Source organism: Adiantum capillus-veneris, chromosome 10 (assembly GCF_014529385.1).
Source record: "Adiantum capillus-veneris isolate H3 chromosome 10, ASM1452938v2, whole genome shotgun sequence".
NCBI lineage: Eukaryota > Viridiplantae > Streptophyta > Polypodiopsida > Polypodiales > Pteridaceae > Adiantum > Adiantum capillus-veneris.
Window position 1 is genome coordinate 69,749,361 of NC_140940.1, and position 18,205 is coordinate 69,767,565.

An 18,205-nucleotide genomic window follows, 5' to 3' on the forward strand; every position below is an offset into this window, starting at 1 on the left:
AGGGGTGGCTTCCCCATCAGCCGATGTATCTAGGATCCGTTGAAGTGGTTATGGCTCGTCACGAGCATGGCATGAATGTAATTTTTTTGGATCTTTTAATATAATCCACTCACCATTGTGAGTTTTTCCAAATAAAAAAAATAAAAAAACTTGGGAACTAGTTCACCCTTTTGAAGGTCTTCCTTAGGAAGGTACTATGGGGAGTCCTACCAACTGGGGTAAAGGCTCTAGCAAGGGGGATTGGCCCAGATAGATGCTCTCAATGTAGAATGGCTAGTGAAGACCTATTCTACCTTTTCAAGGAAGGTTTTGGAATTAGAAGTCTAGCATGTAAGATATGCAAATGGGTTCAAAGATCCTAGAAGATAGGTTTCTTTAAGAACGATCCTTTTCTAGGATGGAATGTTTTCAAGAGCTAGGAGCTACTTATTGAAACACAAATAGTTAGATTTTACTACTTCAAACAGGTTTGGAAGGCTAGAAAATTTCGGGTATTTAATAGCTTAGTGGAATCAGACAGCTTCACAGAGATAATACAAGAAAGCAGGGGTGCGATCTTAGCCTTTGGGAAACGTAAGAACACTGAGGAATGGAGCAGGGTAACTGGTACCAATCCCCATAGATAAGGGTATGAGCCCTACCTTGCCACACGGGCTGGCTCCCCTGTCAGCCAACATATCTATGGTCGCTTGAAGATGCCATGGCTCATCAGCACAAGCATGGCAAGTATCAGTAATTTTTTGAGGATGTCAATATAATCTACTCACCATTGGGAGTTTTGCGAAACAAAAATACAAATTGTGAGCTATGTCACTTCAAAATAAGCAAAATAATTTTTTTAAACATGCTCATTGAAAGACCAGAAGCCTTTGTGTGATAGCATACAGTCCTTATTGGCTAAGCCTGCAACACATATAGACCAAGATTGATAGCAATACGTCATCACATAAATGGGCTAAAGTATGTGGAAATATGCATTGCACTATTGTCAAAAGATCCAAAAAATATATATTGATGGTCTTCTTATTTTGTTTGCTTTTTACTACCACATGCTTATAAGCATATCTTCTAGTTACTTATATACTCGTCTTTCCGTTTGTTTGAGAATGATCTATTGTACTTAAGTTAAAAGTAATCCCAAGCTTACGAAATAGTTCTCTCCAAAAATGACCATCAAATTTCTTGCCTCTATCGCTAATAATATTAGGTAGAAGGCCATATAACTTATATATGCTCTCCACACAAATAGCCTTGCTTAACCATCAAGCCTTGACCATAGTCTTTGCATGAATAGACCCACACATCTTTGACAAGTGGTATATTACTACCCAAATAGTGTCATGACCATGAAATTGCCATAGATAGACCGACAATAAAGTCCATAGAGATGCTTTTCCTTTTTTCGTTTGGGATCTCCAATGGCTAGCTTACCTTCAGATGCTCAATTTTATTATTTGTCATTTTTGGACATTTATCATGTACTTGTTACTTGTCATTTTTGGCAATTTATCACGTGCTTTGTGTATGTCCTTTTGTAAGCCTAACTGGTAGAATTTCCTTCTAACCAGTGTGTATGTCTTCTAATACTTGGATGTCCCATACTTGGACTGTTTTGAAACTCAAAACAAATTTTGTGCCTAGTGTCTAAGCCCATGGGTACACATACTCTTCCCTTGTGGATTAGGTACCCATCATTGATAGAAAATATCTTCCATCATTGTAGTGATTCTTGTTAAAAATGTTAGATTTATAAGTAGAGTTACCTATTGCACTCAAACTAGAGCAAGAAGAATCTCTCGTTTCTACATGACTTCACATTGTATTGTATAACAAATCATGCTTGAATTTACCAAAAATATAGGCCAGAAATCACTCTTAATTTTCATGAAAGAGGATTAATTATAGTCTTGTATTTGGGCCACTCAAGTGGCTCTTGTCAAATTTTAGTACGTTGGACATAACTTTTGCATGAGACCAAAACTTCACAAAACTTCTTCAACATTAGTTTTAGATGGAAACAAATCTTTGAGAAAAACTTCTGACTCAGAACTTTCAACAATAGTAATTTTGTATTAAACTATATTTTTTGATGCAATCCAATTCACTAACAGTTTTTATGGTCTATCGAGCATATGTATGGAGGCATTTTCAATGAAGTTTGAGCATCCTTAAAACTTTTTAACCTATCTTTGAGATAATTTAGTTAAAAAATTGTATTTGAAACAATTAGTTCTTTGAGATGGCTACAAAAAGGCAACTTGAGCATCCACATATTTTTTTGAAATTTTTATCAACTCGTACTATGTGTTGGCCATGTTTTCCTAAAAGGATTTTTCATTTGGTCCTCTTTAGAGTTATTGGTGATTTTTTAATGCATCTCTAAAAGCAACAAAAGTGGCTTCCTCTCTACTACAAGGCTAGTGTTAATATCTGGCATGTGGCTTAAAGAATTGGCTACCACTATGTACCAGCTGTAAAGCAAAATCATAGTCTTGAAGGATTTCTTCCCATGTAACCTTTAGACCCTTCAAATCTATCTGATTGTGAAACTACTCAATGCTTTGATGGTCAAACACAATCTCAAACTCTACAGTTTATAAATAATGTTTCCATCTATGAAGGTCATACATAATGGCATAGAATTCACACTCGTAAGGATAGTAATTTTACTTGGACTATATAATTTCTTATTTTCAAAGGTAGCAAAATACTACACCAATAGACTTGTTTCTAGCATAAGTCTCCAAGCTTATTAAAGCTACTCTATTGTTCTCCTTTCCAAGTAGCTTGAAGACCTTGAGTCTACAATTGATCACTCATTGGCACAACTTGTTTTTCATAAACTTCAATGAATTTGCAATAATGGTCAGCCATGCCCAAGAAAAGCAAAAGCTATTCCAAAATTTTGGGAGAAGGACACCATTTCAAAATAGCTTTGACTTTGCAAGAATCCATCTTAAGAACCTCAATGGAAATAATATGGACAAGATATTGGATCTCTATTTCTATAAATACACATTTTTTCTTCTTGGAATATAATATGTGCTTCCCAAGTAGATTAAAAATGTGTCGTAGATGATGTAAATGCTCTTCCTTAGGATAGGTCTAGACAATTATGCGATCTAATAAGACAACTATAAGTTTATCCAAATAAGGATGTACCATGTCCAAAAGTGTCATAAACAAAGTTGGGATATATGTCAACCCAAAGAAGAGAACAAGAAACTCAAAGTGTCTAGACCTTGTTTGAAGAACTATTTTTAGTGAATATCTCTTGCATCAATTTTAAATTAATGATGGCTTGATCACAAATCAAAATCCGCTAAGTATATAGCCCCATAACATTGATAAAAAAGATCATCAACTATGCTTAATCTATATAATAGTCTCATTTACACCTCAATAGTCTATGTACATGCCCATAGAACCATCCTTCTTCCTCACCAAAAGCACTTGAATGTGCATGAAGAAGAACTAGGTTTCCTTGTATCATAAAACTTTACTAATATACTCACCGAGTTGGCATTCAAACTCTTTAGCTTCGCTTGGACTGAGTCTATAAGATGGTTATTTTACGAAATGCCATAGGCCTTTTGGGTGATGATAGATACTGCTCCTAGCTAACCCCTTAGATGTATAGCCCCTAGCTTAGGGAGATCCCCCGTATAGTCGTCTGTGTGGCCATGCCCACTAGGTAGTACCTTTTTATTACACTCAAAATTTAAGATAAAGTAACTATTATCAACACATAATTGCATTCACAATATCCAATATACACATCGTGTTCTAGACTAATTGTAGACATTTTGTTGTTTCCTTGGATAATGCCTAAATTCTATTAGTTTAGTAGTGAAGGTAAAATACTCTACTGACATAAGATGATAGAAGAGAAACATGTGCAAAATTATTAAAAAACCCATTATAGAAAATGGAAGAATCAAAATCTCTATCTTGTCTAGTGAAAAAAACATGAAATCATATTGAATGTTGATGTGCCAAATTTACTCTCAAACTTTTTTTAGTAAACCAAACTATAAAACATTCTATTTGAATGCAGTAGTATTTTCGTTGCTAGTCTAAAGTCTACTTTTATTTGTTTTGGGTATCCATCTATCAGCTAATGTAGCCATGAATGTGATGAGCGAGTTGTTTCTTTTAGGTCCTTTATAAATATCAATACTTTTAGTACTTCATAAATAACTCTCTTTGTTAATTAGAAACCATAATCAATAACCAAGATTTGCATGTTTAGCCACCATTATGATCTAAGTTAAAGTGTAAAATGCAATTTTATAGTAAGCTATAAGGGAGCATGTAACACAACTATCGATAGTGCTTATCTTAATCCGATAAAAAATAGTTGTATTTGATCGCACAAACAATACTTGATTTTATGATACGGAACTTTGTATACAAGCTAGAGCTTCAAGAGCAAGATTTTGTTGCCAGTACACAAACACTTGCTTTTTTTAATTTCTATATATGCGGTATGATAAGCAAGGGCATTTTTTTGTAAAATTCACGTAGATATGATTTTAATGCAGGCATGTTTACTAAAAATACCAGTATAAAACACATAGAATGCTATTTGAACTACATATAAAATTTATTTTGAGTGTATAAAATTGTATGGAAAGACACATCTGGCCTCATTTTGTATGTATCTACATTACCGTTTGCTCCTTAAGAGCATATACATGAATCTTCATTCCAAGAAGAGCTATTGGATATACAGTTTTAACAAATAAAAAGGGTTAAATGGTAATAGCAATAGTTTATGAAAGCTATTAATCAAATAAGAGGTTTTATGTAATAATTAGTGTGCTAAAACAATTACCATCCTTTTTGGAGTTTTACTCATTCTGGGTTATACACTTCACACGTGTCTTTCATCGATATTGGATACATAGCATTGACGGTTTTATTACAAAGGACCATAAATATGTTGACTCATTTAACACATTGATCACTTCAACTTTTTTTAGGCTATTTCTCAAAGAAAAATTTATTCAAAAACAACAAAATAAATTAAGGTCAATAGACGAAGAATCACAATATAACCCATAATGTATCTCTTAAAAGGATCTATACCTATGTCTCTCCTCCATGTAAGCTACGTTTTTCTTATACTGCATTGCCTCATGCCTCCAATACTGCATACATAAGGAAAGCCATGTATGATTCATGATTGAACTAAATTCAAAAACAAAAAATATTTCTAGATTGTTTCTATAATGATGTAACAAGATAAAAAGCGATGATAAGCTAATTTATTAGCAATGGGTCTTCTATTTTTACACTTTTATAACTTGCATAGCTTACAAGCATATTAAAATCATGCCTCAATATGCAAGGGGGAGGAAGTTATCAAGGTTAGAATTTTGATTTGCTTCACTAACCATGCTAAAAAAGCAACATTTATCTTTATCATTGATGACACCCTTGTTTCCTTAATTTATTATTACAAAGAGACCATCAATACGTGAAGGTTAAATGAGAACGCTTAGGAACTATTCAAACCTTATTTATAGCAAGTTTGCACTTGAAGCGTTTAAGATATTTGTTTTCTCATAATTTCAAAAACACTTAATTGTTTAATATTAGTTTCTGGATATCTAGTCTATGGTATGAAAGAAATCCAAAAATATTTAGTAGTGCACCAAAAATGACTCTACACCAAGTAAACTAAAGAGTGGTACATTAATATTTAAAAATGCATCTTGACACATAACTCCTAATTCAAAAGGATTCTCTTTAGATAAAATGGTTTAGGTTCATCAAAGATTCCTAAAGGGCTCTAAGGCTGAGATATTTCATGTCATTTTTTGAACAATACCTAGGTAGAGAGAAATCGAACATGAAGATGATGAGAGCAATTGGGATGGGCACACCCTACTCAAAGCTCTACCTTGGCTTTACATGCCCTTTCCATATTTTGATATGCAAATTTTTTTGAAATATGATTGCTCGTTCCACAATGTTGGAATTTATTTTTCTTTACATGGGTTGTTTCATAAAGTCTTCTAGTTCCTAATGCTTCTTCTCATGATCCTGCAAAGAGTTTATTACGTCTTTTGCTAGACAAGGGGAACTAGAACCTAGGTGTCCACCTCCCAACCACCCACTATATAGCATGGATCCTAGCCCATTTCCCTAGTTGGACTCCCTTTCCACACTGCCTAGCCCGGCCTTGCCCTTGTCTTGTCCAGGCTTGTCGTTGTGCTGACATTACTCCCCCCTTAAAGAAGAGTTTTTGTCCTTGAAAACAAAAGTGGGGAACTTCTTCTTAAGAACACTAATGTTTTTCCAAGTGGCGCCTTTCTCAAGTCGATCTTTCCACTTGATTAAGGCTTGTTGACGTACATGATGACGCGTACGTAAATCATGATAGTCGAGAATACGTTCAGGTTCATGCGGTAAGGTAGGAGGTTCAACAAAATCAACCAAAATCTGTTGGTCAATGACATTGTCATCCCCATGTAACGGCTTACATAAATGGCTTACATGAAACACCGGATGAATACGAGAATGTGTAGGTAGCAATAATTTGTAGGCACGATCACCTACGCGCTTGAGTATATTGAAAGGCCCACAATATCGAGGAGATAATTTAGGTGTTGGCCCAGTTTTCAAACTTTCTGAATGTTCAGGTACACGTAAAAATACTTCCTCCCCTTCCTCAAAGGTAACGTGCCGACGTTTCTCATCAACGTACTTCTTATACCGATCCTGCACTTGTCGGACATTTTGACGAGCGAGTTTCAGCATATTTATGTGGTCTTGGAGAAAATCCTTAACCTGTTGGAGCTTTTCAGTTGCCAACCCCATCGTAACAGATGACTTAGATTGAAACCCATACATGAGCATGAAAAGACTAAATCCAGTTGTGACATGCTTAGCACTATTGTAGGCAAACTCGAGAATAGGTAAGCATTCTTCCCAGTCTGACTGTTTCTTGCTAATGTATGCTCTTAGTATATCCTCTAGCACTTGGTTAACGCATTCAGTTTGACCATCTATTTTTGGATGATCGGTTGTACTGAGGTTTAGTTGTGTACCCAATCGTTTGAACATAGCCCTCCAAAAATGATTGTTAAACTTAGGATCATGATCACTGACAATGTTACTTGGCAAACCATACAACTTGTATAGATTTTCCACAAATAACTTGGCTAGTTCTAGAGTCTTAACCATTGATTTGGTTAAAATAAACTTACATAGTTTAGTCAACCGGTCTATGACCACCCATATAGAGTCATGACCTCGTACAGTGATTGGTAAACCCACAATAAATTCCATAGCGATACTTTCCCATTTTCCATTGGGAGTCTCCATAGGATGTAAGAGTCCTCCTGCTTTTAGGCACTTTGCTTTGTTTACTTGACATTTTTGGCAATGCAAGACATAAGCTTGAACAAAGCCATGTAAACCTAGCAAGTAAAATTATTGTCGTACGAGAGCATAAGTCTTTCTGATACCTGAGTGCCCTTCAATTGGACTATCATGACATTCATAAAGAATTTGGCGCCGAATGTCTGGGTCGTCGGTACACAAACTCTCTCCTTATGGAGGAGGCACCCATTGTCGATGGTGAAATGCTTCCATCGCTGTAGTTCATCACTCGATAGAGGAGAACTATGTCTGGAGGTTAACGTTACACTATTATCATTAGAGTGATAAGAATCCCTCATTTTTTGTACATGGCTCCACGCTTTAGAATATGCTTCATCATGCTCATATTTTCTCTTTAGAGAATCCAAAAGTCACTACGAAATTCCGTGAACAAGAGAGAATTGATCTCCGGCATACAACTTAGAGCGTCAGCCACCACATTGTATCGTCCTTTACAACACCGGAGCTTGGCATCATATTCCTGAAGAATCTCGACCCACCTGGATGTTTGACCCTTCAAATCTGTTTGTTGTGTAAACCATTTAATTCTTTCATGGTCAAACACAATCTCAAATTGAGCACCATACAAATAATGCCACCATGTTTTTAAGGCAGACACTATTGCATAGAGTTCACGCTCATAAGCAGAGTAGTTTTGCTGAGCGACATCAAGATTCTTTCTTTCAAATGAAATTGGACGTCCGTCTTGTAACAGGACTACTCCAATAGCACGGTCACTGGCATCCGTTTCCAAAACGAATGGTTTCAAAGGATCTACAATAGCTGGTATGGGAGATGTAGCTAATGCACCTTTGAGTGTATCGAAACTGTGTTGTTGAGCGGGTCTCCAATGAAAAGCTTTTCCTTTGCCTTTCAATTTTTAACGAACAGTAGATCTGTGCAAGATAGGGATGAAGTAGTACTCATGGAGTGGTCCTCCAAAGTACGTCTAGTTACGAATCACTAAAGAATACTTCCACCCATACTTGTCCAACATAATAATTTGTGTCTCTCTCTCTATTTGGAATATAAACACGTACAAGCATTTTTTCTTAGTTAATTCTCTCATAATGGGTTCTTCACATTTATAGTAGATCATTTTCTCTCCATTGTCATATTTGTATAAGTCCATGTGGGTGTTATCGGTGTTGACATGTGTGGACACATTTACTTGCCTCAGCTTGGCATTAGGAATGTCTAGCGTTGGCGGCTTCTCTTTAGGCTCTACATCAACTTTCTCTTTGGTGCTTGTTAATCCCCATTTGTCCACAATGAAAGGATTAAGCACAACATTATACACATTTCCCTCCTTGCCAAAGTATCAATCACCATTATGATCTACTAGCACTATAATTGTAAGCTTACTTGGCCTTCCTATAATTTTCATACAATATCGATCCATATTGTCTTTATATATATGAGCTCCTTACTCGTTCTTGAGCTGATATTGTAAGTGCAAAAGTTTTGGGTTGGTGTGAGATTCGATGATCCTGCTCTCATTTGGGTCTCTTCTTTAGAACTCATAGTTTTGATCTCCTCATCCATGTAGTGATATGGTCTCTCTGACAAAGTGTCACAAAGATTGTCTCTAAAGTAGGTTTGACCCCTTGGTTGACAATATTAGCACAGGTTTTAACGAACCTTCGGTAAAAACGTGTAAATCCTATTAAAAAATTGTAACTTGTCCAGATTTTTAGGAGAAGGCCGCCGCTGGATTGTATCCACTTTGGATTGATCCATATATAGCCCATTAGCTGAAATACCATGCCCAAGATAGTGAATTTCTTCTTTCAGAAAATCACACTTACATTTCTTGGCATATAATTTATTTGTTCGTAACAATTCAAACACCTACCTCAGATGTTGTAAGTGTTCTTCTTCAAAATCACTGTAGACTAGAATATCATCGAGAAAAAAAATGACAAATTTGTCCAAGTACGGCTTCAAGCACTATCCATAAGTGTCATGAATGTTGCGGGGGCATTGATTAACCCAAAGGGCATCACCAAAAACTCGTAGTGTCCAAACCTTGTTCGGAATGCAGTTTTGGTTATATCAGCAAGTTGAATATGGACTTGGTGATAACCTGACCGCAAGTCTATTTTCGTAAAAATGTGAGCATGAGTGAGTTTGTCGAACAACTCATCCACTCGTGGCAATGGGTACTTGTTCTTAACCATAACCACATTTAAGCCACAGTAGTCTATGCACATGCGCATACTACCATCTTTTTTCTTCACTAATAGGATAGGAGAAGCCCATGGTGAAGAACTGGGTTGGATAAATCCTCTGCTAAGGCAGTCAGCAAGCTGACGTTTCACCTCAGCAGCTTCAGAGTAACTCATATGGTAGGGCGGTTTACTAACAAGTTTACTGTCTGCAACCACATTGATGCTATGTTACACCGATCGTGTCGGCGGTAATCCTGGTGGCAAATCATTAGGAAAAACATCTTGAAATTCCTTTAATAATTTTTGTAGCTCACTAGCAACTCTTGCTTGTTTGGAAGTAGGCATTGGTGGAAGAGATGAGAAAGAAGCATGCGGCGTTGAGGAATGTTCAACAGATTCAATGTTAGAGAGAAAATGAGACAATGAGTAACACAAGAAAACTTGATCTATTTCATTATCAGAAACAAGCTACATAAGATCAATTATACATATCAATGGTGAAGAAGGTACATCCTTCTCTCCTAACAACAACACATGTGTGCCATGGGAATCAAACATCAAGCTGTTGTGCTCATAGCTATGCTGCAGTGATGATCCTACGCTATGCAACCATTCCCTACCAAGGACCATGTCTGCCCTCTTTATGTTCATAACCTGAAAATCCAAGTATGTGAAGTAGACTTGCACTTCCAACGGAACAGCTCGGAATTGAGTATCCCACATTTTGGTATCATGTCCATTCATCATTGCTACCTTGTATCGGTGGGTACTCGAAGTTTGAGGCAATTTGAGTTTTTTCACCAATCCGTAATTGATAAAATTGTGAGTAGCACTGTCATCTACCAAGATGGGCACCTTATGCCCTTGCAGAGATCCGTGCATACATACTAACTCATGTGGTCCGAAGGTCTATTGCCACATGGAAGCTGTGAGACAACATTCATGCACCACCTTGGTGTGTTACTTCCACTGTAGAGAATCGTGAGGAGGACTCAAGAGGCAGCAGTTGCACCGTGTGCACTAATTTCTCGTTGCCATGAGCATGAGATTTCCCCTTGGAACAATCTTTTTTTCCATGATCGCTTCCTAAACATTGAAAACATAATTTCCCTTTCTTAGCTTTATCAAAGTCCTCAGGAGAGAGAGGACCTATGGACCCCTTGGGTTTTTTAGATGCTTCTGATTTGGCTACTATGAATTTCCTTTTATTGTTCCCGTACTATGATTGTCTATTACCATGTGTATTAGCAGGCACATGATTATGATGTGATTTCTTTTCATCTTGATCATCGTGAATATGTGCTTTCACTATGGCTTCCTCAAGTGTTTTAGGGTCTTGGCTCTTGACGTGCTTGTTAAGCTCTAGTGTCAGACCATGTATAAGCCCCCGTACTTGCTGAAAGTTATCGAGCCCTTACAACTTGAGGATAACATCCCGATAGTGAGATATATATTCAAGTAATGATGGGTATTGGCGCATGGAACACGTTTCCCAAGCCATCCAATTTCGATCTACCTCATTTGTAACAATAGATCTGTGCAAGATAGGGATGAAGTAGTACTCATGGAGTGGTCCTCCAAAGTACGTCTAGTTACGATTCACTAAAGAATACTTCCACCCTGTCCAGCATAATAATTTGCGTGTCTCTCTCGATTTGGAATATAAACACGTACAAGCACTTTTTCTTAGTTAACTCCCTCATAATGGATTCTTCACATTTATAGTATATCATTTTCTCTCCATTGTCATATTTGTATAAGCCCATGTGGGTGTTATCAGTGTTGACATGTGTGGCCACATTTACTTGCCTCACCTTGGCAATAGGAATGTCTAGCGTTGGCGGCTTCTCTTCAGGCTCTGCATCAACTTTCTCTTTGGTGCCTGTTAATCCCCATTTGTCCACAATAGATCTGTGCAAGATAGGGATGAAGTAGTACTCAGTTGATTCTGCAACAATAGATCTGTGCAAGAAAGGGATGAAGTAGTACTCATGGAGTGGTCCTCCAAAGTACGTCTAGTTACGACTCACTAAACAATACTTCCACCCATACTTGTCCAGCATAATAATTTGTGTGTCTCTCTTGATTTGTAATATAAACACGTACAAGCATTTTTTCTTAGCTAACTCCCTCATAATGGGTTCTTCACATTTATAGTAGATCATTTTCTCTCCATTGTCATACTTGTATAAGCCCATGTGGGTGTTATCGGTGTTGACATGTGTGGCCACATTTACTTGCCTCAGCTTGGCATTAGGAATTTCTAGCGTTGGCGGCTTCTCTTCAAGCTCTGCATCAACTTTCTCTTTGGTGCCTGTTAATCCCCATTTGTCCACAATGAAAGGATCAAGCACAACATTATACACATTTCCCTCCTTGCCAAAGTATCGATCACCATTATGATCCACTAGCACTATAATTGTAAGCTTACTTGGCCTCCCTATAATTTTCATACAAGATAGGGATGAAGTAGTACTCATTGAGTGGTCCTCCAAAGTACGTCTAGTTACGACTCGCTAAAGAATACTTCCACCCATACTTGCCCAAGCCGTCCAATGTTGATCTGCCTCATTTGTAGGAAAAAATTCTTTGCAAAACATAGCTTCAAAAGCTGCCCAGCTCTATGGTATGATATTCTTCTCCTTGAGAGACATCCGCCATTTGTAGGCCTTGCCTTACAAAGTTAAACTTGTTTGCAGTGCTCTGACTGCGTTCGGAGTACGCCTAAGGCGTGAATTCCATCCCACTCACTGAGAAAGATATTCACTGCATCCTTATTGCGGTCTTGGTCTTCTCGCTTAAAAGTCGGTGGTTTGGTGTTTTTCAACAACTCATCCACCTCTTTTGCAGTGAGAGTGCAAAGTATCAGCAGATGGACCTTGTCCCTGATTAGAAGGGCCTTGCCCCTGTGTAGCAACTTGCTCATGCATGTGCGTGTCAACAGGACCCTTGGACTTCTGTTGCATTAATTGGATCACTAACGTAGATAATTTAGTGACGTTTTCATTTAAAGATTTCAAATTTCCTTCCATGATAGATATGCGTGTCTGAAGTGCACAAAATTTTTTGAATGTCGAGCAATTCATAAGTATCATCACATGTTGTAGCATCGCGGGCACTCTCTGTGAGAGCATCCGGCCACGAGCCATCATGGTCAGGATCTTGTGTATTTTGCTTAAAATCAAAAGTCATATTGATATCTGAATCCATGGCGACACAGTGCAGTGCAAGGAATAGCAAGAAAAATACCTGATGTACCGCAATTGGTAAATACCGTTAAAGAATCCCGTTGATACCGGTAATTAGCTTTGCTAATTTTGTTTGTGCTCTCTAATTGCCACTGAGGATGTAATCTTGGTCCGGGTTCCAAGAAAACAATTCGATAGTGTAGGTGTGTTTGCCTTGAGCACCCGTACTGCACTTGGTCTGTGTATTTTGGATAACTTGCCGACGACTTGAATGAAGTTACGAAAAAATAATACGCAGTATATGCAGAAAAAATAGCACCTTGATTTTGTATTTCCTTGCCTTGCCCTTGCTTGGCTCTGTCGGTATGCCTAGCTTCGCCGAAGCTTAACAAGAGGGAGGGGGGGTACGCTGCTGTGCGTACCGTCCCTTGTTTGTGAACAAATTTGTGAGCAAATTTAGTGTAGCCACTAACCCCAAAGGGTTGGGCGCCCACCGAGTGTGAAAAAAGAACTCAACACAGCAATGGAAAGCTCGCAGGCAGTGTGGGGTGAGAGCTTTTGGTCCCTCCGCCTTGTGTGGTGGTCGAGAGCGCCTGTCACCACATGCGCGTGATATGCTGAGAGGGGTCGCGCGATGCTGTCAAGCCCGCGAGGAATTGATTTGGTGCAGGTACCATTTCGGCCCGTGCTCCTCGCAAGCGGGGTTGCCCACCTAGTCCTCCTTGTCGTCCTCTTCACAAGGGTTAGCTCCATGGTCTTCTTGACTCGGACATGCAAAAAATATGCAAAGCTTTGTGTGGCTCTCCAACGCCACGCCGGTCCCTTCCCAAAAATAGGAACCTTGCTCTTGTCCAACTAGAACCTAGGAGTCCACCTCCCAACCACCACTATATAGCATGGCTCCTAGCCCTTTGTCCTAGTTGGACTCCCTTTCCACACTGCCTAGCCCGGCCTTGCCCTTGTCTAGTCCGGCCATGCCGTTGTCCTGACATCTTCTATACCAAGGAATGGATCTTTTCGTTTAAGCACAATGATCATCTGATCTCATAATCTACATTTGGAACAACTTTTGATAAATTTTCAATTCGGTTGTCTTCTTCAATATGACAATGTAAATAAGTAGGTTAAGTGAATATGCTATTCAATCTATTGACTAAAGTAGATATGTCATTCCATGTCTCCATTATTAGGCCACAAAGTTGCACCTTCAAAGATACTTTAGAATCCTTATATTTAGCAGCAAAATGGATCTCTAAACTATCAGAAGCTTCCAAGGATGTCTTGCAAGTGTGTCCTTCCCCAAGTAAATGAGATACCTCTTGAGAGTTAGTGCCAAGAGTTCTACACAAATGTATCCTCTATGTGGAAACAATCTTCTCAAGGAATTTGAGAGAAAAATATTTCCTTAATTCCAAAAGTCTCTAGGATAGTGTATGTGACTAAAAACATCAAATGGTAATTGCCATTAAATATGCAAGCTGTAGTAGAATTGATCCGGGCAATGTCCAACATCACACATCATGACATACAATACTTGACTCTAAATGTTTATGTTGCAAAACATTTAACCATGGGTGATGCTAACTATTGAATAACATCACAAGGGAAATAGAAGGCATGCTTAGGCACAAAAAAACCCTTTTCAAAAACCCTTCTTCATCCTTGCTAGAAGCAATGAGATTTTTGGTTCTTTTGTATGTTTTGAAGCCAAGCGGGCCACCAATTGTGGATGTACCTACTTACATACTATTTGATATTGAATACTACACCTTTAATGCATGTACTTGATGCACCAAAAATCAGCTTGACCTTCCAAACAATGGTTACTGAATTGGTGGCCTTTCTTCTTGGTTGGTAATCATAAATGATGAGATATTAAGTTGCCAAAAGTGGATGTGCTACGGGGTTTCCACAACCATCAGTGTGATGCAAAGAAGATTATCCAAAGGAAAACAAAAAAACCACAAAACACGAAGTAATCTACTCATGCATTACCATTGATAAAGGACCCATACATGCATTAGTTTGTACTCTCCCAAAGATGGTTCTAGAGTGGATTAGCATAAGTTAAATGTAGCCAATATTTCTAATGAAATAAAATTTGGATTAGCCAAGATGATTTAAGAGGAGAGCTCACTTGATTAATCAAAGAGGAGATTAGATATGCATAATTTAGGACCTACTAGGCTATGATACTCCTAGGGCTTCCACTATTAGAAAACCTCTATATCATGTCCATTCAAGTAGCATGTAAATAAACTCTCTTCAAAGACATATTTTTATAAATTGAATGGCTCCTCTTCCAAAAGAAATTTTGAAACCCTCTCTATCAATGTAAACCTGTAACTTTGTTAAAATTTAAAAACCCTCTTAATGAATTCAAGTGTTATAGCTATGTATTTTAAGGTGGATCCCCCTATTGAAGGATCTCCTAGGGAGGATATAAAAAATGTAGAACAAATAGGATCTTGTAGCAAGGAGAGTAGAAAGAGAAACAATGAAAAGTAGATTAGCACTTTCAAGGTAGGATCTTGAATTATACCTATACCATCCACAATCACAAATAAAGACCTCATCAACATGCAAGCTCGAATCTACAAAGCATATATGCACTATAGGATTCTCCTCATATCAGGGTCTTACATACTATGGGACTGTAAGGACTTGGTGTCAGGCAGTTTTTGGATGAGCATAAAGTCACTAGGCCATGCCAAAAAGCTTGCATACTAGCCTCATGTATATATGTGTATATAGCCCTCCAAGTCTTGGAAGTGACCATGTAAAAATTCATGTACAAAGGTGTGATTTTTCCAGACTTGGGTGCTGATGTTTTGGGTTCTTCAAGTCAATAAGTATTTTCAGCCGTGATTTATAGCTCGTGAATGAGACTTGTACATCATGAGTTATGAGCATCCACAATGGGCGGTCTCAACTTGCAAAGTGAGTGCAGCTGCATGTGGCAAGGGCAACTGGGCCAACTTGATAATTTGAATTAGAAATGTTGGGTTTGAGATTTCTAGAAGTAGCCGAGATGATGGACTTCAAGCCATTTGTTAGGGTGTGTCATTCGCTGACCGGAGCAGCAAGTTATGCTTTGGAAAAGGTTGTCTGAGAAGTTCTCCTGCTTTGGGGAGAAGCTGGAAATTTATTGGACTTGAAGTAGTTGGGAGTATTGGGGAGAAAGTTGCCATGTGGAATGGAAATTTCTCGCATGGAAGGGAAAAGGGAAGAATGGGGGATTATATGGGGCACACTGGGAGCCCATTATGGTAATATCAAAGTGAGAGGAGCTCTCGAGGCTTGGCTATGGAAGGGCTCGTGGGCTTCATGGGGAAGAAAAGGTGCCTTTTTGGGTTCTCACTCAGCTAGACAGGTGCCTGGTCCAAATTTGATCCTCGGACACTTGCCCCCACCCCATTCCCTTGGTCAAAGGGTCACCGACACCTCATTTTATTCCCAAAAAAGCCCAAAAATGAGGCAACTAAAAGAGGCCTACAAAGAGAGCCTTGTCGACTGAGAAGAGAGAGAAAATTTTTGGAGATAAAGATAAGGAAGCCCCCCATTTTAATAGCTACAAGACCTGCACAGCCTCCAAAGAGCTCATTTTTTAGCAAGAAAGAGTACACCCCCGGTTTCGAGCGGCCATAACGTTGTGAGCGGGATGAAAACACACACAGCGCCTCTATAACGACCCGACACACACTCTTGGGAAGATACACACACACACTATGGGGCACCACTCGGCTTACACAACACACCTGGCCGAGACAGGGAACACACCTCTGGAGTGAGAGGAGAGAGACTATCCACTTGCCCACTCCACACAGACACACACATACACACACACACACCCAAAAAACTCAGCTCAAAAGAGGAGAATTTCTGATGTTTAGATACAAATGAGCTTGGGCCAACACCAATGGGGCAAACAGCTCACACAATATGGGTAAAAGATACCAGATACAATCACACCAACGAGTCCATAAATCTGTAAAACCTTGTACATAGGCATCAACACCTTGACAAGAACCTTTCTTAAGAGCATTGAGCTCATTCTATACTGCATTTGCATCTTCAAAAACGTGGAAACGCTCTAAAAAAGCTTCTATAAACTTGTCAAGACTCAAACCATAAGAAGAAGCCACTGCTTCTTTAGCTTCCAAATCCATGAACCAAACACGGGCCTCATCTTTCAAAAGCAATCCAAATAGCCTCAAAATCTTGTCCTCATCACACATATTGTTGCTTATGCATGCCACCTCGACTTGCTCCAGAAAGTCTTCCGCATCTTCACCACTTCTTCCATGAAATTCCGGATAAGAGAAAGCCATGGTTACCCAAGTTACAATGCTTTGAGAATCCCTTTGAACACACGTGCAAGAACCCAAAACTTTTCACTTCCCAATCCCCAGAAACTTCAATGGAGCTCATCTTTAGATAAGGACAAACACATGCACATCAAATGAGTTTTCATAGTTGATCATCGAAATGACAACAGGCAAAGGACATTCAAGGATCTCTCTCAATCTTCTTTGCCCAAACATAAAGACTATGCGCTGCTAGAAAAAGATCTTCCTGGACACATGAACCTTAATCTGAATCCTTTGAGTTAAATGAAAAGGAGTGAAATGAGGGCCATTGTGATCATCCATTAAAGCCAACCATGAAGCTCCCAAGAAGGCACACCTGACTTATCCTCTGATTTTTTGCCCAAATTTCAGCAGCATAACAACATAAATGGCTCAAAAGACCAAAAAACCAGCCATCATAACTTGGAAAAATTTTGACAGAGTTTCCCCAGAAATAGAGCAGTAGGAACCCAAAATATAGACTGTATATGTATGCATAAACTGTCAACAATAGAACCCGAGCACCAAGTAGGACTCACTAGTACATAGCCTATGGCGAGGTCACAAAAAGGGTGCTCCAGCTACCTATATCACCGAAAGGATCTCTACATTTGAGAATCCCCCAGCTCAATAAAAACCTCACGCTATCGACCCTCACACGAAGGCTAATGCAAATCGCGTATAGTCAAGTCTCAGAAATGACTATCGTCCAGACCAAGTCTCAGAAATGGTTGGGACTGCCAAATACAACCAAGTATGGCTCCACAAATGCGTACAAGGGCAGTTTCCGCAAGTAACGTACAATCCAGCAAACAATGCGCTCAAATAGGCGCCAAGTGATGCATTCCCACAACAACTGCAAGTGACATCACTGCTAGTATATCACTGTACTCCAGCTACCTGTAACATGTAACATGTAACCTGTAACCTGTAACCTGCAACCTGCAACCTGTAATCCCGAAGCTCGCAGCGTGAAGCTCGAAGCAGAAGGTACTCGAAGAAGATCCTCCGTGGGGGCGCCAAAAGAATGTGAGCGGGATGAAAACACACACAGCGCCTCTATAACGACCCGACACACACTCTTGGGAAGATACACACACACACT

General features: G+C 38.9%; 1 protein-coding gene across 6 annotated transcripts in view; it reads right to left on the bottom strand.

The window, feature by feature from the left end:
- Positions 1-18,205, bottom strand: part of LOC147449027 (uncharacterized) — a 191,678-nt gene that overhangs the window by 79,311 nt on the left and 94,162 nt on the right. For 4 of the 6 annotated variants that reach the window (XM_086521412.1, XM_086521411.1, XM_086521409.1 and 1 more), the window contains exon 4: positions 5,092-5,153. The exons of the other annotated variants lie outside the window; for them this stretch is intronic. In XM_086521412.1, the coding sequence (XP_086377538.1) occupies positions 5,092-5,153 (62 nt within the window). The remainder of the gene's footprint in view (positions 1-5,091; positions 5,154-18,205) is intronic. 6 annotated transcript variants of the gene reach the window in all.